Below are 25,416 nucleotides of genomic sequence, written 5' to 3' on the forward strand. Positions count from 1 at the left end.
ACAGACATGCGGCGTGGCTCATGTGACATTATGCTCGTTTGCTCGTTTTCATTTTGGGAGTTCTGTCCACTCGTTTGTCTATTTTTGTCGTTTTTAACCAGAATAGGTGTTTGTTTTGGGGCGCTTACCTTTCTGTGTGCCTGTCCCGGTCGATGGCAGATATAGAATGCTCCAAATCACATGTGCATTTCTATAGGCCATTGCTCCTCGTGTCTCTCTGAGGGGGCCAGGTTCTGGCTCGTGGTCCCCGGTAGGCCTAAAACTCCTCCTACATCGACTGATGCGGGTGGAGTTATGTATCTAAATGTGATACATATCTGATATGTAGCTAAAGAGATACATATCAGCCTGAATAGCTCCGGGGAGCCTCCGGGACTCACCCAGAAAATGGCGTTTCATTACGTTCATTGCTGGTATTATTATGTGTACAGCACTTCATGTACTCTCTTTAAAAAAATGAGTATTGTAGTATATATATTACCATTTGAAGGTTAAGTATGTACACACAAGCTGGAAGTATAAGGTAAAGGAGGTTAAAGAATTTTAGTGGTTATTACTAAGATGTGAAAGTTTATCTTGGATTTGAGATCATGCTCTTCGACAAATTATTGTAAATGTGGTTGAACTGCGTATATCTATAAGAAAGAAATAAAACCTTCTAAGCAATGCTCCCATTGCATAAATTTACAACATTTTTCTTGAATCTGTGATTTTTCTTATTACTGTATTGTAAAATATTTATCATAAACAGGTTGGAAAGATTAGAGGCCTTATTAAAGTGTAGTAGAAAGGATGCAAGAGATAGTATATGCAGAGTTATCCACTCCAGCGAGGACCCCAGTTCAGGAGAAGGTGATCTTGTAGATCGTTTAGCTGCTGAAGTAAATCACCTAAATTTTTTGGTGTCACATTGTGAGGGTGCAGCTCTTCTTGATGTCTACAAACCAGTAAGTATTTCAAGCTAGTAATTTAATTTTAACCACAAGTAATCATGATGACATAATTATACATATACTGTACTGTAAAAGCATCTTTTGGCACGTGCCCCTTTGAGACCCCTCTAGAGATAACTCGCTGAGATGGCTCCTCATTACTGAGTCTCGAGAAATGTTAGAGTCCTGTTGGGTCTACTGGAGACCAGAGCTGGAACCTCACCCCAACTCACAGAGGTGCAGAGAGCAGGGGGGGACTAGTATTGTTACTTTCACCAGGAAAGCATGCAGAACGTCAACATGGGTTTACAGACATCTGCAATATCTGTGGAAAATGATGCATCAAAGCAGCCAAATGACATACTAATCAGTCACAAAAAACTGGTTCAGTCAAAATTAGTTTGAATATGGTAGTATTAAAAGTCACCACCAGACAGCCCTAATCACATCACAACAGCATAATGTACAAAATGCATGAAAGTCACCTTTTCTGCTTTTGGTGACTTTTTCTGCTGAATGGACCAAGTTCTTTGGTCTATTCATGGATAAATGTAGTCTTTCTTCTTGGCATTTTATTAGGGCTTAACACATCAAATATTGTCTACCAATCTCCACTGTGGCCTTCAGCAGACTGACCGTCTCAGAGACTTCGATGTGTACTTAATTGATAGCTTGACTCGTCTCGTACACTGCACTGTGGCACTGTGCGTAGTGTTGCCAGTGGTAATTGCATCAAATTATAATAAAAGTATATCTTGTTATTGTGCCCTTCACTTCCCATTGTTTTTGTATACATAAGACAGTTTATATAATTCTTTTCTGTGGGGAGCATCATCAGCTCCCTGAAGCTATCCAAACTGACATATGCCATATTAGTTTGGTGTCATTAGTCCCTGGAGTTCTGTGCCTACCAGAGACCACGAGCCAGACCCCTGGTCTCCCCTCAGAGAGGCACAGGGAGCAATGGCTATATGAGCGCTATACATTTAGAGTATATCATGTCTGCCATGAACTGGGAATACCCCCAGAAAGGTAGGTGAAACAATACATATCACCAACTGGTGAAAATTGCACCTTACGTCTGAACAGAGCCAAAGAACTCCCTCAATAGTAAACAAACAAACGAGCAAATCGTCATTCAACTAGAGCGCGCCAGCTTGAGCACACCCCTCTCCCCCGCTCCCCCTGAAAGAGGCAAGGGGATGCCTGCTCAGGTGAGCCTGCAGCCCACCACCTCTGCTCTTGACTGATGTGTCTAGTGTCAACACGTCTCCTCTGGCCTCTCTTTCTCGACTGGTTTTTGCGTTTGTGGCTTTGCCAGCTTTGTGTGGTGTGGTGGCATACCAGGAGTTCTCTGGTATCCTGGGCTGCATGTGCCTAGGGCTATCTGCCCAAGTTGCCTGGTAAGTACTTCCCTTGTGTGTCAGGGTTTTCTTCCCTGGGACGTTTGGGTCTCACACCCCTTTGAGGGCTTTCTCGCTTGGCGTTGTTCTCACTCTTGGGGTCCGTCGAGTGTCTTGGGCTTCCTGTCTTGCCCTGGATAGGGAGTGGGCTTTTGCTGGGTGGGGCGCACTGCAGCCAGCGCACCTTGCACACAGCGACATCCAACGATTCTCTCTGGGGGACCAGTTTGTTTGTGTGTTGCTTCAGGGGCTTTTGTTTTCATTTGTTTTGCGCGTATTCACTTACTTCTGGCAAAGGTCTGCCTAGCTTCCCATTAGACATGCATAGGTTGTGTTGGTGGTCTTCCTCTGTTGCCCTGAGATTTCAAGACAACTTTCAGTTTCTCAGTTTGCCTGCAGTAAACAGAGTTTACCGGCTTAGCTAACCTCAGTGCCTGGACTTCCTGTATGGCTAATGTATCCTACAGGCCGTACAAAACCCGTTGGGTTTGGGGGTACCATGGATGCGTCTTCCAAGCCCTGTTTCGCTTTAAGCAATGCTGAAGGTTGTTCGTTCCCTCTGCCTTGCGGTGACGATCACCTGTTCTGCCTCTATCATGCTGCCTGTTGAGTTGGTGACACCTACAACCCTGAGTCTTGCGGGATTTGCTCTCCGCTTGTCATTCAGTTTACCCATTCCTTGTCTAAGGATGTTAGGGGTCAGGCAGCAACTTCGCTTCATGCTAGGTATTCTTTGTTGCAACGAGTCAGGTTGGTTGAGTGGTTGGAAGCCCCATAGCTGCACCGCTCTGGGTTTAGGAACCAGGATTTAGGGGCGTTGGTTAGTTTAACCATGGTTCAGTCCGTGCCCTTGCTTCCTTTTCAGGTGGGTGTGGTTCACCCTGTTCCTTCCCCCCCCCTTCCCCGCCTCCGGTTCCCTAACGTTTGCTTGGGATGAGGTTCGGGTAGCTTCGGGGATTGCCCCTTCCGATTTGCGGACAGTGGTTGAACCCGCTTTCCCCGCTGAGGCTTCAGAGTCGGCCCAGCAGGCTCCTTTCCTAAAGCTTTTCCCTGGGACTTTGCCATTTCTTCAAGGGGTGGTGGGCAGGAATGAGGGTTCTGCCCTGGGGCTTGGGGGGAGTTCCCTCGTTGCCCCAGCTTGAGCCTTTGTGCCTTCTAAGTTGGGGTTGTTGCTGTGGGAGGTGGGGTTTTCGACTTCTCCTTCCCTTCAGCTTTGGCTTACCATATTTGCCAGCATGAATTACACACCCTCGCGTACATCGCATCTATATTTGGTTGGGATGTTTTTGCAGCGGTTTTGTTGTTTTTTCTATGGGGAGGCCCTATGGCCCCCTAGAGCTATCAGTCTAATGTGTGATATATTAAATCGGGGCATTAGCTATGGAGTTCGACCTACCAGAGACTATGAGCCAGAACCTGGCCCCTTCAGAGAGGTTGCAGGGAACAATGGCCCTGGAAAACTCCCCTGTGGTCGAGGGTTTTCCTTGGCACCCAGAAAGGTACGCATAATAAAACAAACCCCACAGGGTAAGAAACTAACAACTAAAAAAAAAAAATTAGAGAGGTAGAACTCCCTCCAATCCCAAGGAAACAAGCAAACGTCACACTCCATTGCCGCGCCGCTCATCGGCACAGCCCTCCCTTCCCGTGCCGGCCACTCAGCCCTCCAGTTTATTAGCTAATGTGGTCCGGAGTGGACGCTTCTGTGGCCTCGGTTTTCATAGCAGTGTTTGCCATCGTGACAACCTCTGCAGTGTTGTTGTATGTGGTGGCCAGGTGTTCCTCATCAGCGCCAGGGCTGCATGCACTTAGGGGCTTCCTTCCCTAGGTGCCCTGTGTGAGTACTGCCCTTTCGTGTTAGGATTATCTTCCCTGGTGCGTTTGGGAAACCATTTCCAATAGGGGTTCTTGCTGCTTGGCATTTACCCCGCCCTTGGGGCCAGCTGGAGTTTCATGGCCCTTCTTTGACTTTGGGTAGGGAATGGTATCGTGCTGGTTAAGGTGTCAAGGTGTTGTGCAGGCTGTCTACCTATGCGGCGGAAGGTTCCTGTTTCCTCTGTGGACGTTGTACTTTTGCATTTTTTTTCTTGCCTGGTGAGGGTCTGTCAGGTGTGGCTTTCATTCCACTTATAATAATTTGGTGGCCCTCTGCTAGGCCCCCATGATCAGTACATGTGGTAGGGGTTTCAGTGTTTGCTCTCCCCCCTTGTTAGCTTTGGGTCTTAACCGGTTAGCAACACCTGGGCTTTCCGTAGCAGTCAGCCTACGGGTCCTGGAAAACCCTGTCGGGGCTCGATGGACCAATGGATGCATCTTCTGGGTTCCAGCCCGCCTTGTGCGGGTTTGTTGGTTGCTTTACCCTTATCTCAGGGTGACAGCCATCTCTTTTGCCTCTGTTGTGCTGCCTGTTGGGACAACGACACCTTGACCCTGAGACTTGCGAGTCGTGTTCTCTGTTTGTTCTCCAGTACTATTCTGATTACTTTACTGGTAGAGTACAGGCCGTATCCACATTGCATATTATGTTTAGGTTGTTGCAATGCGCTAGGTTGGTTTCCCACCTGGATGCCCCCAGGGCCGTCCCATTTTGGTTGGGCATTGTTCGCCCTTCTTTACCCCCCTCCCTGTTCCCGGCTCTGTACCATCTGCGAGTTTCGGGGTCAGGTCGGGGCGGGGTTTAGTTTGTGCTGAGACTTGGGTGGCTTCTGTGGCTGCCCTGTTAAGGTTGATGAGGGAAGCATTCAAGCCTGCATCCTCCTACCGAGGCTTCTGGGCCTTCCCAGCGGCCCTTTCTTTGCCTCCTTTCCTCTGGACTCTGCCTTTTCTTCAGGGGTGTTTCGCGTGGAGGACGACTCTGCCCCAGGGCCTCTGTTGTGGATTCCCAGGGCTGTGGGGGGGGGGGGAGGGTGTGTCTGCTAGCAGTTCTGGAGTTGTTTGCACCTGCCTGGGTTTTCTGCCTTCTGGGCAGGGTTTTTTCGTCCCTCCTGTCTGCTTCTTATCTCAAATTTGCTGGCGTGTTTTTCGGATCTCTTGCGTTCTTATCTGAGGGTCGCTTCCCTGCCTGACCACCAGGGCGGCACTGTGATTTGTTTGTTTACATGTAATTACCTAAGTGTAGTTACAGGATGAGAGCTATGCTTGTGGTCTTCCGTCTCCCCAGCACTCTTTGTCATATAACTCTTTGAAATTACTGATGGTTTTGGCCTACCTTGAGGCTACCTTGAGGTGCTTCCGGGGCTTAGTGTCCCCGCGGCCCGGTCGTCGACCAGGCCTCCTGGTTGCTGGACTGATCAACCAGGCTGTTAGACGCGGCTGCTCGCAGCCTGACGTATGAGTCACAGCCTGGTTGATCAGGTATCCTTTGGAGGTGCTTATCCAGTTCTCTCTTGAACACTGTGAGGGGTTTGCTAGTTATGCCCCTTATGTGTAGTGGAAGCGTGTTGAACAGTCTCGGGCCTCTGATGTTGATAGAGTTCTCTCTCAGAGTACCTGTTGCACCTCTGCTTTTCAACGGGGGTATTCTGCACATCCTGCCATGTCTTCTGGTCTCATGTGGTGTTATTTCTGTGTGCAGGTTTGGGACCAGCCCCTCAATTATTTTCCACTCCCCCTGCCTCCACTGAAGGCCTCCACTGCCTTCTCACCTAACTTGTTCCAACCGTCTACCACTCTATTTACAAAAGTGAATTTTCTTATATTTCTGCGGCAGATATGTTTCGTTAGTTTAAATCTATGACCTCTTGTTCTTGAAGTTGCGGGCCTCAGGAATTTTTCCCTGTCAATTTTAAAGATTCCTGTTACTATTTTGTACATGGTGATAATATCACCTCTTTTTCTTCTATCTTCTAGTTTTTGCATATTTAACCACTGAACTGCACAACGCCACTGTAGACGCTCAATGGGGGGTGCGCAACACGCCTCCGGGTATTTTTATTTTCACATTACATTCAAAACTGGCACGCTGTGACTGCGGGTATGAAAGGATGCCTGGGGCCCTCAGTGATCGTCCGCCATCTTGAAAAAATCCCAGTATGCCCCGCAGCCATGGGGAGCCTCAGTTTCAAAGCGGCAACCATGTCTGACGCATCATCTATGAGCTCCCGCTCCACTGTCACCCGTGGTCATGGAAAACAACTCTCTGAGGAGGAGATACACGACACTTTGTATGATGACGGTGCTATGGATGATGACTTAGACTATGATATCTTGAGATGATTTAGGGGCTTTTTAGTGTCCCCGCGGCCCGGTCCTCGACCAGGCCTCCACCCCCAGGAAGCAGCCCATGACAGCTGACTAACACCCAGGTACCTATTTACTGTTAGGTAACAGGGGGCATAGGGTGAAAGAAACTCTGCCCATTGTTTCTCGCCAGTGCCCGGGATCGAACCCGGGACCACAGGATTACAAGTCCAGCGTGCTGTTCGCTCGGCCGACCGACTCCCTTCTCTGTTCCAGAGAAAGACCTTCACAGAGGTCTGATACGAGTGAGGGAGAGACTGAGGTGGATGATGTCACGAGCTTGTACGGTACACGCGCCTCGCCACCTTGGGTCAACACCGTTATCATCACCACCACAATGTATGTCCCCTGACGTAAGTTTATTCAGTGATAGTACTTGCGATGAATCTTTCTCAGGCTTCAGTGTCATAGGCTCCGATACAAGTAGTGTGGACAACCCGAGTACGAGCAGTGAAGGTGTTACCAGGCGGGGTTTTGCTGCCTCAGCAACACGTCACGGCAGACGGCAGCGTGTCTCGCAGCAATAGGACAATGACGACAGTGTCCCCTCTACATCAGGCATTCGTGGTTGGCTTACGATACGTAGATTGGCCTCATCTTCTACCATACCTTCACGCAGCTCCAGCACCAGACAACGTTGCCGTATTTTTGGTGCTCATGGTGGTGTTGGCCGTGCTATTGGCACCAAAACCAAACCCCCGGGTGTACTTGTGTGAGAAGATTGTGCCACATTTGTTCCACAAATACCAACGTTTGATGCTACCAATGTTGGTGTTACACCATTATTCCCCTATACAGGTGAGAATATGGCAGATATAGACTATTTCCTGACATATTTCGATAACAAATTCATGACCTATCTTGTGACTGAGACAAACAGATATGCTCACAGCCTCATAGAGGCTGGCATTTTATCTGCCTCACGCCTCACGTGATAGAAGGACACCACAATTGATGAAATGTACGTGTTTCTCGCCCTGAGCATGATAATGAAGCACTTCGAGGAACACATCATCCACGATTATTGGAGCAAAGACAGTCTTGTTCCATCGCCCGCGTTCAACCAGTATATGATGCGTGATAGGTTCCTGTTGATTCTCAGATGCCTGCATTTCGAGAGTAATACAAATGAGGACAGACACGACAGACTGTTAAAGGTACGGAAGGTGTTCAGTGACATGAGAGTTAAGTTCTGCGATTATTTTGTACCTGCACAGAATGTGGTAATCAACGAATCTCTTGTACTGTTCAAGGGGTGCCTGTCATTCAAGCAGTACATCCCCATCCCATCAAAGTGCCACCAATTTGGACTTAAGGTTTTCGTGCTGTGCGATTGTGAGACTGGTATCGTCATGGACATGATTCTGTGTTCTGGTACAAATGTCGACATACCAGATGAAGACATACCAGCTCAAGATGAACCCGGGTTCTCCGGCAGTGTCGTAAAACCCCTGATGGAACCGTTGCTGAACAAGGGACATATACTGTTCACCGACAACTATTACACCAGCCCCTTGTTGACCAGATACCTCCTTGCCCATAACACCGGCGTATGTGGCACTGCGAAGGAACACAGGAAGGAAATGCCAGTGTTTGGCATAGGTATAGCAGTATGTGATTGCCAGCTGTGCAAGTGTGACAATATGCTCTCAGTGCGGTGGAAGGACAGACGCGAGGTGAATATGCTGACTACAATTCACACCGGTGCCATGTTGGACAGTGGCAAAGTCCACTTTCAAATGCGCTACCCCATTTATAAACCAGACTGTGTCATAGACTACAACGTGAACATGCGCCTTGTAGATAAAATGTGACGTGATGCTCGGTGCAGTGGAGTGCGTGCGGAAGTTTGAGAAGTGGACGAAAAAATTCTTTTTCCACCTAATAGATGTTGCAGTGCCCAACTGTTTCAGTATGTACCTGGTAAAATCTGGCAGTAGACCGCCAATACGGACATTCAGTGTTGCTGTTGTGTCACAACTGCTAGTAAAGTATGGCAAGGAGGGCTCTGTTGCACTGCACAGGGTGCAAGCAACAATGCCACACACAGCTCCAGACAGACTGAGGGGTAATGAGAACTTCGGAGTACCATCCCCCATACCACTCACACCATCCCCCACACCACTCACACCATCCCCCACACCACTGACACCATCCCCCACACCATTCACACCATCCCCCACACCACTCACACCATCCCCAACACCACTGACACCATCCCCCACACCATTCACACCATCCCCCACACCACTCACACCATCCCCCACACCACTGACACCATCCCCCACACCATTCACACCATCCCCCACACCACTCACACCATCCCCCACACCACTGACACCATCCCTCACACCATCCCCCACACCACTCACACCATCCCCAACACCACTGACACCATCCCCCACACCACTCACACCATCCCCCACACCACTGACACCATCCCCCACACCACTCACACCATCCCCCACACCACTCACACCATCCTCCACACCACTCACACCATCCCCAACACCACTCACACCATCCTCCACACCCCTCACACCATCCTCCACACCACTCACACCATCCCCAACACCACTGATACCATCCCCCACACCACCCACACCATCCCCTACACCACTCACACCATCCCCCACACCACTCACACCATCCTCCACACCACTCACACCATCCCCAACACCACTCACACCATCCTCCACACCCCTCACACCATCCTCCACACCACTCACACCATCCCCCACACCACTGACACCATCCCCCACACCACTCACACCATCCCCCACACCACTGACACCATCCCCCACACCACTCACACCATCCCCCACACCACTCACACCATCCCCCACACCACTCACACCATCCTCCACACCACTCACACCATCCCCAACACCACTCACACCATCCTCCACACCCCTCACACCATCCTCCACACCACTCACACCATCCCCCACACCACTGACACCATCCCTCACACCATCCCCCACACCACTCACACCATCCCCAACACCACTGACACCATCCCCCACACCACTCACACCATCCCCCACACCACTGACACCATCCCCCACACCACTCACACCATCCCCCACACCACTCACACCATCCTCCACACCACTCACACCATCCCCAACACCACTCACACCATCCTCCACACCCCTCACACCATCCTCCACACCACTCACACCATCCCCAACACCACTGATACCATCCCCCACACCACCCACACCATCCCCTACACCACTCACACCATTCCCCACACCCCCTCACACCATACCCCACACCACTCACACCATCCCCCACACCACTCACACCATCCCCCACACTACTCACACCATCCCCCACACCACTCACACCATCCCCCACACCACTCACACCATCCCCCACACCCCTCACACTATCCCCCACACCACTCACACCATCCCCCACACCACTCACACCATCCCCCACACCACCCACACCATCCCCCACACCACTCACACCATCCCCCACACCACTCACACCAACCCGCACACCACTCACACCATCCCCCACACCATACCCCACACCACCCACACCATCCCTCACACCACCCACACCATCCTCCACACCACTCACACCATCCCCCACACCACTCACACCATCCCCCACATCACCCACACCATCCCCCATACCACTCACACCATCCCCCACACCACCCACACCATCCCCCACATCACTCACACCATCCCCCACACCACTCACACCATCCCCCACACCACCCACACCATCCCCCACACCACCCACACCATCCCCTACATCACTCACACCATCCCCCACACCACTCACACCATCCCCCACATCACCCACACCATCCCCCATACCACTCACACCATCCCCCACACCACTCACACCATCCCCCACACCACCCACACCATCCCCCACACCACTCACACCATCCCCCACACCACCCACACCATCCCTCACATCACTCACACCATCCCCCACACCACCCACACCATCCCCCACATCACTCACACCATCCCCCACACCACTCACACCATCCCCCACACCACCCACACCATCCCCCACACCACCCACACCATCCACACCATCCCCTACATCACTCACACCATCCCCCACACCACTCACACCATCCTCCATCGAAATATTAAATATGTACCCAACTTAATGATTAATCAACCAATTACTCTATGGGATAACTGGGATCTATCAGTTGATTTTGTAAATGCGCCCAAGTAAGATAGTGTGCACTCTACAGTATTAAAACAGTTTACACTGAAAAGCATCACTGAAAGTACTCAGAGTATGGGTAACGATGTGTATCAGTTCTATACCGATGGCTCTGTAGAAGAAGGTGGACGATGTACCGGATGTGCATGTAACATATTTGAACAATCTTCTCTCGTACATACAACAATGAAGCGCGTCAATGACTGGGCAAGTACAACTCAAACCGAACTTGCAGGCATATACCTTGCCACTGAATTTTTTAAAGACAAAGGCAGTGGACTTATATACTGTGACGCACAGAGTGCACTCCTGGCAATGAACGCACATAGTAGTGACACCCAGAAAATAGTCGTGATATTCGAATGAATGTTTTAACTGCTAAAGAAAACAGATTTGAAATTAAATTCCTATGGATACATCACGTGTTGGCATCTCAAGGCATGACTGTTAATATGCTTGCAAAGACAGCCTGTAGAAAACCAGTGGTAGAAATTGATATGGGTGTTTCATTAGCAGTGACAAAGAGAATACTTAAACAAATATCTAATGAAGATCTCACCGACCTAACAAATTCACAAAGACCTGAAAGTTGTAGCATTAAATATTATGATAGATATCGTGAGGAGACATTCACATGTGGGACTAATAGAAGAAGAACCCGGTAATGTGACATTATAGTGGCCAGAATACGCCTGGGATATAGACGTATCTGGCAGCTTTCTCAAAACCCAAATGTCGAGTACACAATGTGTCAACTTTGTGAAAGAGAAAACATGCACTCTCTTGAACATTATATTGTAGAATGTCCCATATTGACTGACTTTTGCCCTCCTGGGCTAAGGTAGGGAGCCGGTCGGCCGAGCGGACAGCACGCGGGACTTGTGATCCTGTGGTCCTGGGTTCAATCCCAGGCGCCGGCGAGAAACAATGGGCAGAGTTTCTTTCACCCTATGCCCCTGTTACCTAGCAGTAAAATAGGTATCTGGGTGTTAGTCAGCTGTCACGGGCTGCTTCCTGGGGGTGGAGGCCTGGTCGAGGACCGGGCCGCGGGGACACTAAAAGCCCCGAAATCATCTCAAGATAACCTCAAGATGCTGAACTGTGTAATTACTATATGAGTACTGGAACACTTGATGATATATTGAACTTGTATTCAAGATTAACCATGTAATGTATCAATTATACAATGTATGTATGTGATGTAACTATATAACCCGAGCTTGTAAAAGCACCTTAATCACCTTCAGTGATTAAGTGCTTAATTGCACACTAGTTTCTCTATCAGCTATCTTACCCTGTCAGAGTAAGAGAGACAAATGTATGTGAATGCATGTAATTAATTACCTAAGTGTAGTTACCTAAGTGTAGTTACAGGATGAGAGCTACGCTCGTGGTGTCCCGTCTTCCCAGCACTCTTTGTCATATAACGCTTTGAAACTACTGATGGTCTTGGCCTCCACCACCTTCTCACTTAACTTGTTCCAACCGTCTACCACTCTATTTGCGAAGGTTAATTTTCTTATATTTCTTCGGCATCTGTGTTTAGCTAGTTTAAATCTATGACCTCTTGTTCTTGAAATTCCAGGTCTCAGGAAGTCTTCCCTGTCGATTTTATCAATTCCTGTTACTATTTTGTATGTAGTGATCATATCACCTCTTTTTCTTCTGTCTTCTAGTTTTGGCATATTTAATGCTTCTAACCTCTCCTCGTAGCTCTTGCCCTTCAGTTCTGGGAGCCACTTAGTAGCATGTCTTTGCACCTTTTCCAGTTTGTTGATGTGCTTCTTAAGATATGGGCACCACACAACAGCTGCATATTCTAGCTTTGGCCTAACAAAAGTCATGAACAATTTCTTTAGTATATCGCCATCCATGTATTTAAATGCAATTCTGAAGTTAGAAAGCATAGCATAGGCTCCTTGCACAATATTCTTTATGTGGTCCTCAGGTGATAGTTTTCTATCTAGAACCACTCCTAGATCTCTTTCTTTATCAGAATTCTTTAAAGATTTCTCACATAATATATAGGTTGTGTGGGGTCTATGTTCTCCTATTCCACATTCCATAACATGACATTTATTAACATTAAATTCCATTTGCCAAGTGGTGCTCCATATACTTATTTTGTCCAGGTCTTCTTGAAGGGCATGACAGTCATCTAAATTTCTTATCCTTCCTATTATCTTAGCATCATCAGCAAACATGTTCATATAATTCTGTATACCAACTGGTAGATCATTTATGTACACAATAAACATCACTGGTGCAAGAACTGAACCCTGTGGTACTCCACTTGTGACATTTCTCCATTCCTGATACATTGCCTCTGATTACTGCCCTCATTTTTCTATCAGTCAGAAAATTTTTCATCCATGATAGAAGCTTACCTGTCACCCCCTCCAATATTTTCCAGTTTCCAGAACAACCTCTTATGTGGAACTCTGTCGAAAGCCTTTTTTAGGTCCAGATAGATGCAGTCAACCCAACCATCTCTTTCCTGTAATATCTCTGTGGCTCGATCATAGAAACTGAGTAAATTCGATACACAGGATCTTCCAGATCGAAAACCATACTGTCTGTCTGATATTATAATCATTTCTCTCTAGGTGTTCTACCCATTTAGTTTTGATTAGTTTTTCCAATACTTTCACTATTACACTTGTCAATGATACAGGTCTATAATTGAGGGGGTCTTCCCTGCTGCCACTTTTGTAGATTGGAACTATGTTAGCCTGTTTCCACCCGTCTGCTACGATTCCTGTACACAGGGATGCCTGAAAGATCAGGTGAAGTGGAATGCTGAGCTCAGATGCACATTCTCTCAGAACCCATGGTGAAACGCCATCTGGGCCAGCTGCTTTGTTCTTACCGAGCTCCTTGAGCATTTTTTCCACTTCATCTCTAGACACCTCTATGTGTTCTATGTTGTTCTCTGGAATTCTTATTGTATCTGGTTCCCTAAAGATTTCATTTTGTACAAACACACTTTGGAACTTTTCGTTTAGTGTTTCACACATTTCCTTTTCATCTTCCATGAATCTATTTCCCATTTTCAACCTCTGAATATTATCCTTTACCTGCAATTTGTTGTTTATGAATTTATAGAATAGACCTGGTTCTGTTTTACATTTGTCCGCAATCCCTTTTTCAAAATTTCTTTCTGCCTCTCTCCTCACTGCCGTGTAGTTGTTTCTCGCATCTTTGTATCGCTGGTATGTTTGGGGGTTCGGCCTCTTCCTGTATTGATTCCATTTTTGTGTCTTTCGGTCTCTAGCCCTCTCGCAATTTCTATTGAACCAATCCTGTTAACTAGTTCTGCATCTCTGTTTTGGTATAAATTTTTTTGTGCCTTTATCATATATTTCACAAAACTTGCCATACATCTCATTCACTTCCTTGCCTAGCATCAAGTCTGTCCAATTATACTCACTAAAAAAATTTCTAAGGTCACCATAATGTCCTCTCCTGAAGTCTGGTTTTTCAACTGCTTCAACCTCCTTATTTTCTTCCAGCTTATAACGCATTGCATACTTTATTCCCAAAAAGACATGGTCACTTTTACCCAAGGGAGGAAGGTACTGAATGTCAAATATCTCTTCCTCCTTCCTGGTAAATATCAAATCTAGCATGGAGGGTACGTCCCCTTCCCTCATCCTCGTAGCTTGTTTAACATGTTGATACAAGAATGTTTTCCAGGATGAGGTCTACAAATTTACAGGTCCAAAAATCTTCTGTTTTAGCTTCATATGCTTCCCAGTCTATGGATTTCAAGTTGAAGTCACCGACTATCAACAGTCGTGATCTATCGTTATCCGCTCTCGCTATAATCTCTCTCATTATTGTTATAAGACCTTCACGTTTACTATCTAGCTCCTCCTTTGACCATGTGCTGCTTGGCGGTGGACTATATGCATTTATCATCATTAGTTTATCATCCTCATAGCAGATCTCTAGTGGCTATTATGTCAACTTCTTGTGGATTGGCAGTCATTATTTCCTTCACCTTTAGGTGTTCTTTTACCAGCACAGCAACGCCACCGCCTTTCCTAATTTTTCTGTCCCGTCTCCAAATTGAGTAGCCCCTTGGAAATATGACCTCATTTAAAATTACATCTTCAAGTTTTGTCTCCGTGAGTGCAACAATGTCTGGTGTCTGCAGCTGTATTACATCACTTAACTCCAGTATCTTCGATCTCACTCCATCTATGTTGGTGTATGCAATCTTCAGGAACTTGTTCCCCCTCTCCTTATTCTTCACTCCCCCTCTCTCTATTGATTTTGTTGGTTTGCCTTTATGTACCACTTTACTGGTTTGCCTACCCCTATCACTTTGTAGGAAAAAGAATTTATTTCCTCTTCATTCCTGCTCTCATTTAAATGTTTTGCCTCGGCGAGGTTCAGTTTCAGCTTCTCTCTATCTTCTTTTGAAAGATCTCGTCTTAACTGACCACCCTTTCCCATCCTCATCCCTTTGCAATTTTCTAGCATTCCTTAGTACTTCTTCCATCTGTTTGGCACCGTTTAGGGTGATCCTCAAAGGTCGATCTTTCCCTTTTACGTACCTGCCTATTCTCCTGTAGTCGCACACATTCTCTCTGTTTGTAAGACCTTCCACGAGGCCAACAATTTTATCTACTACTTTAGCTTCTTCTACAGCTCTTTCTGACCTAGATGTTATCGCCTTTTCTTTGCAGCCAAAAATGATCAGGGACTTACTCCGATCAACTGTGTTTTGCACCAACTTCGGGTTAGATGCCAATTCTTTCCTCACTTCTAGCCTAATGTTTGTTTTATCTTGGTTGCTGCAGTGTTTGACTTTCTTTACTGCTTCTTCTATTTTTTCCTTCTCCTTGGCCACTTGTGCATAAGTGAGTTGCATATCTTTCTTGCACTGTTCTATTCCCTGTGTAACTTCCTCCATCTGTGCTGACAAAAGCTGTTTCTCCTGTTGAATTTCCTTGCCTAACCTATTGTAGTCATTTATGTTTAAATTTACTTTAACTTCTTCCAAAGCTATTTTTAAGAGTTTATTTTCTTCTTCCATGGCTTTGCAATTTGTTTCCAATTGATTCTTATCCTTGTACAAGTCTTTCACTAAACCCTCAAGACATAAAACTTTGCTATTCAAATGGTCATTACTTTCTTTCAATTTACTAATTATTTCTACATGAGAGTTCACTATAGTATCTAAATTTACCAACTTGTTATGTAGACTACTAATATCAATGCTTTCTTCATTGAATCCCTCAAAATCAAGCTCTGTTTTGTTTTTCCCCTTGCCAGTGGCCATCTTGAATGTTCTTCTCTGCACTGTAAACACTAGGGCAACTTTTTCTCATCCGATTTTTCACTTCCCTTAGCACTTTCCTGTTATCTCACCTATTTTTCAAGAGCACTATACCTTTATGTTCTCTGGGACACCACTCACTACCATCAACCTGTACTACAATACTTAGGATTGTTGAAATATGCTGGAGCTCCTCTGCTGCAAGTGTTGACCCTAGGGGTGTCACCTTTTGAATTCCTCATTGTGTGTGTGTATATATGTTTGTACTCACCTAGTTGTACTCGCCTAGTTGTGCTTGCTGGGGTTGAGCTCTGGCTCTTTGGTCCCGCCTCTCAACCGTCAATCAACTGGTGTACAGGTTCCTGAGCCTACTGGGCTCTATCATATCTACACTTGAAACTGTGTATAGAGTCAGCCTCCACCACATTACTTCATAATGCATTCCATTTGTCAACCACTCTGACACTAAAAAAGTTGTTTCTAATATCTTTGTAGCTCATTTGGGCACTCAGTTTCCACCTGTGTCCCCTAGTGCGTGTGCCCCTTGTGTTAAATAGCCTGTGTTTATCAACCCTGTCGATTCCCTTGAGAATCTTGAATGTGGTGATCATGTCCCCCCTAACTCTTCTGTCTTCCAATGAAGTGAGGTTTAATTCCCTTAGTCTCTCCTCATAGCTCATACCTCTCAGCTTGGGTACTAGTCTGGTGGCAAACCTTTGAACCTTTTCCAGTTTAGTCTTATGCTTGACTAGATATGGACTCCATGCTGGAGTCGCATACTCCAGGATTGGTCTGACATATGTGGTATATAATGTTCTGAAAGATTCCTTACACAAGTTTCTAAAGGCCGTTCTTATGTTAGCCAACCTGGCATGTGCTGCTGATGTTATCCTCTTGATATGAGCTTCAGGGGACAGGTCTGGCGTGATATCAACCCCCAGATCTTTCTCTCTCTCTCTCTGACTCTTGAACTATTTCATCTCCCAAATGATACCTTGTATCTGGTCTCCTGCTTCCTACCCCTATCTTCATTACATTATATTTGCTTGGATTAAACTCTAACAGCCATTTGTTTGATCATTCCTGCAGCTTGTCCAGGTCTTCTTGAAGCCTCAAGCTGTCCTCCTCTGTCTTAATCCTTCTTGTAATTTTGGCGTCGTCAGCAAACATTGAGAGGAATGAGTCTATACCCTCTGGGAGATCATTTACATATCAGAAACAGGATAGGTCAGAGTACAGAGCCCTGTGGGACTCCACTGGTGACTTCACGCCATTCTGAGGTCTCACCCCTCACTGTAACTCTCTGCTTCCTATTGCTTAGGTACTCCCTTATCCACTGGAGTGCCCTACCAGTTACTCCTGCCTGTTTCTCCAGCTTATGCATCAACCTTTTATGGGGTACTGTGTCAAAGGCTTTCCAACAGTCCAAAAAAATGCAGTCCGCCCATCCTTCTCTTTCTTGCTTAATCTTTGTCACCTGATCGTAGAATTCTATCAAGCCTATCAAGTATACATATATACATATACATATATGTATATATGTATATGTATATGTGTGTGTGTGTGTATGTATGTGTATAAAGTATATATGGAAGCTGATCAGAATTATATTTCACCTTTGTAATTGCACATTAAAGACACTATGTAAAAGACACATCGAACACTTTATGTAGGGCATACGTAAATCTGTGTATCTATGTATTTGCGTATGTAGGTTAGTTTAACATTTTAAAAGCACAGAATCACCTTCTGTGGTTGATTGTTCAATATACCCCTGAACTATATGTTTAACACATCTCTCACCCTGTCCATGGAGGACAGAAGAAAATGTATATATGCTGGTTAGCATTGTAAATGTGTGGCCACGTGTGTGGTAGAAAATCATAATAAAAAAAATCCCCCACACCATTGACACCATCCCCCACACCCCTCACACTATCCCCCACACCCCTGACACCATCCCCCACACCCCTCACACTATCCCCCACACCCTCACACCATCCCCCACACCCCTCACACCATCCCCCACACCACTCACACCATCGACCACACCACTCACATCATCCTCCACACCACCCTCACCATTCCCCACACCATCCCCCACACCATTCCCAACACCATCCCCCACACCATCCCCCACACCATCCCCCACACCACCCACACCATCCCCCACACCCCTCACACCATCTCCCACACCATTGACACCATCCTCCACACCACTCACACCATCCCCCAGACCACTCACACCATCCCCCACACCACTCACATCATCCCCCACACCACTCACACCATCCCCCACACCACTCACACCATCCCCCACACCACTCACACCATCCCCCACACCACTCACACCATCCCCCACACCACCCACACCATCCTCCACACCACTCACATCATCCCCCACACCATTGACACCATCCTCCACACCACTCACACCATCCCCCACACCACTCACACCATCCCCCATACCACTCACACCATCCCCCACACCACTCACACCATCCCCCACACCACCCACACCATCCCTCACACCACTCACACCATACCCCACACCACTCACACCATCCCCCACACCACCCACACCATCCTCCACACCACTCACACCATCCCCCACACCACTCACACCATCCCCCACACCACTCACACCATCCCCCACACCACTCACCATCCCCCACACCACCCACACCATCCTCCACACCACTCACACCATCCCCCACACCACTCACACCATCCCCCACACCATCCACACCATCCCCCCACACCACCCACACCATCCCCCACACCACCCACACCATCCCCCACACCACTCACACCATCCTCCACACCACCCACATCATCCCCCACACCACTCACACCATCCCCCACACCACCCACACCATCCCCCACACCACCCACACCATCCCCCACACCACCCACACCATCCCCCACACCACCCACATCATCCCCCACACCACTCACACCATCCCCCACATCACTCACACCATCCCCCACACCACCCACACCATCCCCCACACCACTCACACCATACCCCACACCACTCACACCATCCCCCACACCACCCACACCATCCTCCACACCACTCACACCATCCCCCACACCACTCACACCATCCCCCACGCCACTCACACCATCCCCCACACCACTCACCATCCCCCACACCACCCACACCATCCTCCACACCACTCACACCATCCCCCACACCATCCACACCATCCCCCACACCACTCATACCATCCCCCACATCACTCACACCATCCCCCACACCACTCACACCATCCTCCACACCACCCACATCATCCCCCACACCACTCACACCATCCCCCACACCACCCACACCATCCCCCACACCACCCACACCATCCCCCACACCACCCACATCATCCCCCACACCACTCACACCATCCCCCACATCACTCACATCATCCCCCACACCACTGACACCATCCTCCACACCCCTCACACCATCCTCCACACCCCTCACACCATCCCCCACACCACTCACACCATCCCCCACACCACTCACACCATCCCCCACACCCCTAACACCATCCCCCACACCACCCACACCATCCTCCACACCACTCACACCATCCCCGACACCCCTCACACCATCACCAACACCATTGACGCCATCCCCCACACCCCTCACACCATCCCCCACACCACTCACACCATCCCCAACACCATTGACGCCATCCCCCACACCACTCACACCATCCCCCACACCACCCACACCATCCCCCACACCACTCACACCATCCCCAACACCATTGACGCCATCCCCCACACCACTCACACCATCCCCGACACCCCTCACACTATCCCCCACACCACTCACACCATCCCCAACACCATTGACGCCATCCCCCACACCCCTCACACCATCCCCCACACCACTCACACCATCCCCAACACCATTGACGCCATCCCCCACACCACCCACACCATCCCCCACACCACCCACACCATCCCCTACACCACTCACACCATCCCCCACACCCCTCACACCATTCCCCACACCACACACCATCCCCCACACCACTCACACCATCCCCCACACCACTCACACCATCCCCCACACCACTCACACCATCCCCCACACCACTCACACCATCCCCCACACCCCTCACACTATCCCCCACACCACTCACACTATCCCCCACACCACCCACACCATCCCCCACACCACTCACACCATCCCCCACACCCCTCACACTATCCCCCACACCACTCACACTATCCCCCACACCACCCACACCATCCCCTACACCACTCACACCATCCCCCACACCACTCACACCATTCCCCACACCACACACCATCCCCCACACCACTCACACCATTCCCCACACCACCCACACCATCCCCCACACCACTCACACCATCCCCCACACCACTCACACCATCCCCCACATCACCCACACCATCCCCCACACCACTCACACCATCCCCCACACCACTCACACCATCCCCCACACCACCCACAGCATCCCCCACACCACTCACACCATCCCCCACACCACCCACACCATCCCTCACATCACTCACACCATCCCCCACACCATCCCCCACATCACTCACACCATCCCCCACACCACTCACACCATCCCCCACACCACCCACACCATCCCCCACACCACCCACACCATCCCCTACATCACTCACACCATCCCCCACACCACTCACACCATCCTCCATCGAAATATTAAATATGTACCCAACTTAATGATTAATCAACCAATTTCTCTATGGGATAACTGGGATCTATCAGTTGATTTTGTAAATGCGCCCAAGTAAGATAGTGTGCACTCTACAGTATTAAAACAGTTTACACTGAAAAGCATCACTGAAAGTACTCAGAGTATGGGTAACGATGTGTATCAGTTCTATACCGATGGCTCTGTAGAAGAAGGTGGACGATGTACCGGATGTGCATGTAACATATTTGAACAATCTTCTCTCGTACATACAACAATGAAGCGCGTCAATGACTGGGCAAGTACAACTCAAACCGAACTTGCAGGCATATACCTTGCCACTGAATTTTTTAAAGACAAAGGCAGTGGACTTATATACTGTGACGCACAGAGTGCACTCCTGGCAATGAACGCACATAGTAGTGACACCCAGAAAATAGTCGTGATATTCGAATGAATGTTTTAACTGCTAAAGAAAACAGATTTGAAATTAAATTCCTATGGATACATCACGTGTTGGCATCTCTAGGCATGACTGTTAATATGCTTGCAAAGACAGCCTGTAGAAAACCAGTGGTAGAAATTGATATGGGTGTTTCATTAGCAGTGACAAAGAGAATACTTAAACAAATATCTAATGAAGATCTCACCGACCTAACAAATTCACAAAGACGTGAAAGTTGTAGCATTAAATATTATGATAGATATCGTGAGGAGACATTTACATGTGGGACTAATAGAAGAAGAACCCGGTAATGTGACACTATAGTGGCCAGAATACGCCTGGGATATAGACGTATCTGGTAGCTTTCTCAAAACCCAAATGTCGAGTACACAATGTGTCAACTTTGTGAAAGAGAAAACATGCACTCTCTTGAACATTATATTGTAGAATGTCCCATATTGACTGACTTTTGCCCTCCTGGGCTAAGGTAGGGAGCCGGTCGGCCGAGCGGACAGCACGCGGGACTTGTGATCCTGTGGTCCTGGGTTCAATCCCAGGCGCCGGCGAGAAACAATGGGCAGAGTTTCTTTCACCCTATGCCCCTGTTACCTAGCAGTAAAATAGGTATCTGGGTGTTAGTCAGCTGTCACGGGCTGCTTCCTGGGGGTGGAGGCCTGGTCGAGGACCGGGCCGCGGGGACACTAAAAGCCCCGAAATCATCTCAAGATAACCTCAAGATGCTGAACTGTGTAATTACTATATGAGTACTGGAACACTTGATGATATATTGAACTTGTACCCAAGATTAACCATGTAATGTATCAATTATACAATGTATGTATGTGATGTAACTATATAACCCGAGCTTGTAAAAGCACCTTAATCACCTTCAGTGATTAAGTGCTTAATTGCACACTAGTTTCTCTATCAGCTATCTTACCCTGTCAGAGTAAGAGAGACAAATGTATGTGAATGCATGTGTGTGTGTATATATGTTTGTACTCACCTAGTTGTACTCGCCTAGTTGTGCTTGCTGGGGTTGAGCTCTGGCTCTTTGGTCCCGCCTCTCAACTGTCAATCAACTGGTGTACAGGTTCCTGAGCCTACTGGGCTCTATCATATCTACACTTGAAACTGTGTATAGAGTCAGCCTCCACCACATTACTTCATAATGCATTCCATTTGTCAACCACTCTGACACTAAAAAAGTTGTTTCTAATATCTTTGTAGCTCATTTGGGCACTCAGTTTCCACCTGTGTCCCCTAGTGCGTGTGCCCCTTGTGTTAAATAGCCTGTGTTTATCAACCCTGTCGATTCCCTTGAGAATCTTGAATGTGGTGATCATGTCCCCCCTAACTCTTCCGTCTTCCAATGAAGTGAGGTTTAATTCCCTTAGTCTCTCCTCATAGCTCATACCTCTCAGCTTGGGTACTAGTCTGGTGGCAAACCTTTGAACCTTTTCCAGTTTAGTCTTATGCTTGACTAGATATGGACTCCATGCTGGAGTCGCATACTCCAGGATTGGTCTGACATATGTGGTATATAATGTTCTGAAAGATTCCTTACACAAGTTTCTAAAGGCCGTTCTTATGTTAGCCAACCTGGCATATGCTGCTGATGTTATCCTCTTGATATGAGCTTCAGGGGACAGGTCTGGCGTGATATCAACCCCCAGATCTTTCTCTCTCTCTCTCTGACTCCTGAACTATTTCATCTCCCAAATGATACCTTGTATCTGGTCTCCTGCTTCCTACCCCTATCTTCATTACATTATATTTGCTTGGATTAAACTCTAACAGCCATTTGTTTGATCATTCCTGCAGCTTGTCCAGGTCTTCTGAAGCCTCAAGCTGTCCTCCTCTGTCTTAATCCTTCTCGTAATTTTGGCGTCGTCAGCAAACATTGAGAGGAATGAGTCTATACCCTCTGGGAGATCATTTACATATCAGAAACAGGATAGGTCAGAGTACAGAGCCCTGTGGGACTCCACTGGTGACTTCACGCCATTCTGAGGTCTCACCCCTCACTGTAACTCTCTGCTTCCTATTGCTTAGGTACTCCCTTATCCACTGGAGCGCCCTACCAGTTACTCCTGCCTGTTTCTCCAGCTTATGCATCAACCTTTTATGGGGTACTGTGTCAAAGGCTTTCCAACAGTCCAAAAAAATGCAGTCCGCCCATCCTTCTCTTTCTTGCTTAATCTTTGTCATCTGATCGTAGAATTCTATCAAGCCTATCAAGTATACATATATACATTGTGACGGTAACGCGTTGGTGTTCGGCTGTTCAAAGCTAGGGGTATGGCCTCGTCACATAGAATAAAAAAAAAATAGAAAATCTGGAACTTCGTCTGTGGTAAGGTAAGGAAAAGGCACACAAAACACAAGTAAATTTTAACACTGCAATTTTAATTACGTTAGATAAACAAAACATGAATAAAATGGACATACAAATTCGTATAATAAAATCAATCAATCAAAATAATAAGAATAATAAAATGGCAAAATGAAAAGTTACGTTAAGACAAGTGAGCAATAACAAGCTGTGCAATATACAATAAAATGAGAGGTGCGGGAATATTGGCTTTAAGCTATCACCTCTCTTAGTACACTTAAGCCAAAGCTCAGTCTACCAGGAAGAAGTGTTAACCGTATGAAAGCACTGAATATTCTGAGGACCGAGGTCGTGGCGGCCCTAGACATCAAGTAGTATGGGGGGGTGGAGTGCAGTTGCAGCCAGACCGGCGGCCAATCAGCGAGTAGCCGGCAACAAGACAGGTAGTTTGGCGGTTTGAGGCTGAGCAGGTGTCCCTGGCTGCATACGTTTTGCGCTCTGGCAAACCTTGGAGATGTTGTTGTCGTTGTTGGACATTTCTTCCATAGTAGTTTTATATATTTGTTGCGACGTATTTTTGGAGGGAAGAGCAGGCTCAATCTCTTGAAGGAGATTATCGTCACAACTCTCCCCCGAAGCCTGCGGTTCTGGAAGAAGTACGTCGTTATGTGGTGGAGTAATAGATGGAGTCGCTTCTACTTCATAAACTCTGGAGAGATCATTGGCTAAGATGTTGTCGGAATCTTGGTATAGTGTGTCTCCAGGTTGAATTTCTGCAGTTAGCAAGCCCATAGTAGAAGACGTTGAGATGAGAAGTGGGCGTGCTGCAGGAGGTGTAGGGTGGTGTGGTCCGTGTTGATGGTGGACCGAGCACTTTTCAGGTGTGGAGTGAAGTGCTGGAGCTTCAGGATGATGAAGAGTAGCTCCTTGCCAATTGTTCCGTAGTTCCTTGTAGCAGTAGTCGCTGACAGGTGTATTCTCCTCGCCTCGTTGCTGCATCACGACACCACCAACGTTGGTACCACTGGCGTCGACATGGAGGATGAAGGGCTTATCTGAGGAGGTGAGAGTGGAATTAGAATAGGGCAAAGGAGCACGATTATTATCCTGAAAGTATTTGGGAAGATCATTAAGGAATTCGGAATTAGAAAGCGCTGACTCCTTGTCAGTGCTTTCGGGAGGAGAAGCTGGGAAGGTCTCACTGTGGATGTAGGGTTCTGTGGAGGTAGAACAGTTAATCAGGACAGTGGGAGGAGTACCATTATATTGCTTCAGGAGGTTGACGTGGCACAGCTGGGTCTTCCGCCGCCTATCTGGAGTCTCTATGACGTAGTTGTTGTTACTTCTGCACTCTTTGACGCGGTAGGGTCCTGAAAACCTGTTTTGTAAAGGTGAACCTGGGATAGGGAAGTATGCTAGAATGAAGTCTCCTGGCTTAAATTTTCGTACTTTGCTGGTCTGGTCGTAATGAGTCTTCATCCTCTCCTGGGCTTTCAATAGATTATCATGGGCAAAACGGTGGACTCTCTCTAGAATGTGTTGAAGGTTTTGAAGAAACTGGGGCACATTCTGATGCTCACTGAAGGTGGCATCTCGGAGAGAGTCTTTGAAAGCCTTAAGGGGAGTACGGCACTTACGGCCGTAGAGCATCTTATAAGGAGATACTCCTAGGGACTCATTGGGGAGACTTCTGTAAATACACATTATAAGGTCGATTTGCTTATCCCAATCCTTAGAGGTTTCACTACAAAACTTTTTCAAGAGTGCTTTGATAGTCTGATGACTACGTTCAAGAGAACCCTGTGAAGCAGGATGATAGGGGCTGGACAATACCTGTTTGATGTTGAACTCCTCCAGTGTCCTTTTGAA

General features: G+C 47.6%; 1 protein-coding gene across 1 annotated transcript in view; it reads left to right on the plus strand.

Annotated features, from left to right (window-relative positions):
* The window catches only part of Cog2 (conserved oligomeric Golgi complex subunit 2), a 197,298-nt gene that overhangs the window by 57,047 nt on the left and 114,835 nt on the right, over positions 1 to 25,416 (plus strand). Inside the window, 1 exon segment of the mRNA XM_045748023.2 lies at positions 752 to 947. Within this exon segment, the coding sequence (XP_045603979.2) occupies positions 752 to 947 (196 nt within the window).

Source organism: Procambarus clarkii, chromosome 24 (assembly GCF_040958095.1).
Source record: "Procambarus clarkii isolate CNS0578487 chromosome 24, FALCON_Pclarkii_2.0, whole genome shotgun sequence".
Taxonomy (NCBI): domain Eukaryota; kingdom Metazoa; phylum Arthropoda; class Malacostraca; order Decapoda; family Cambaridae; genus Procambarus; species Procambarus clarkii.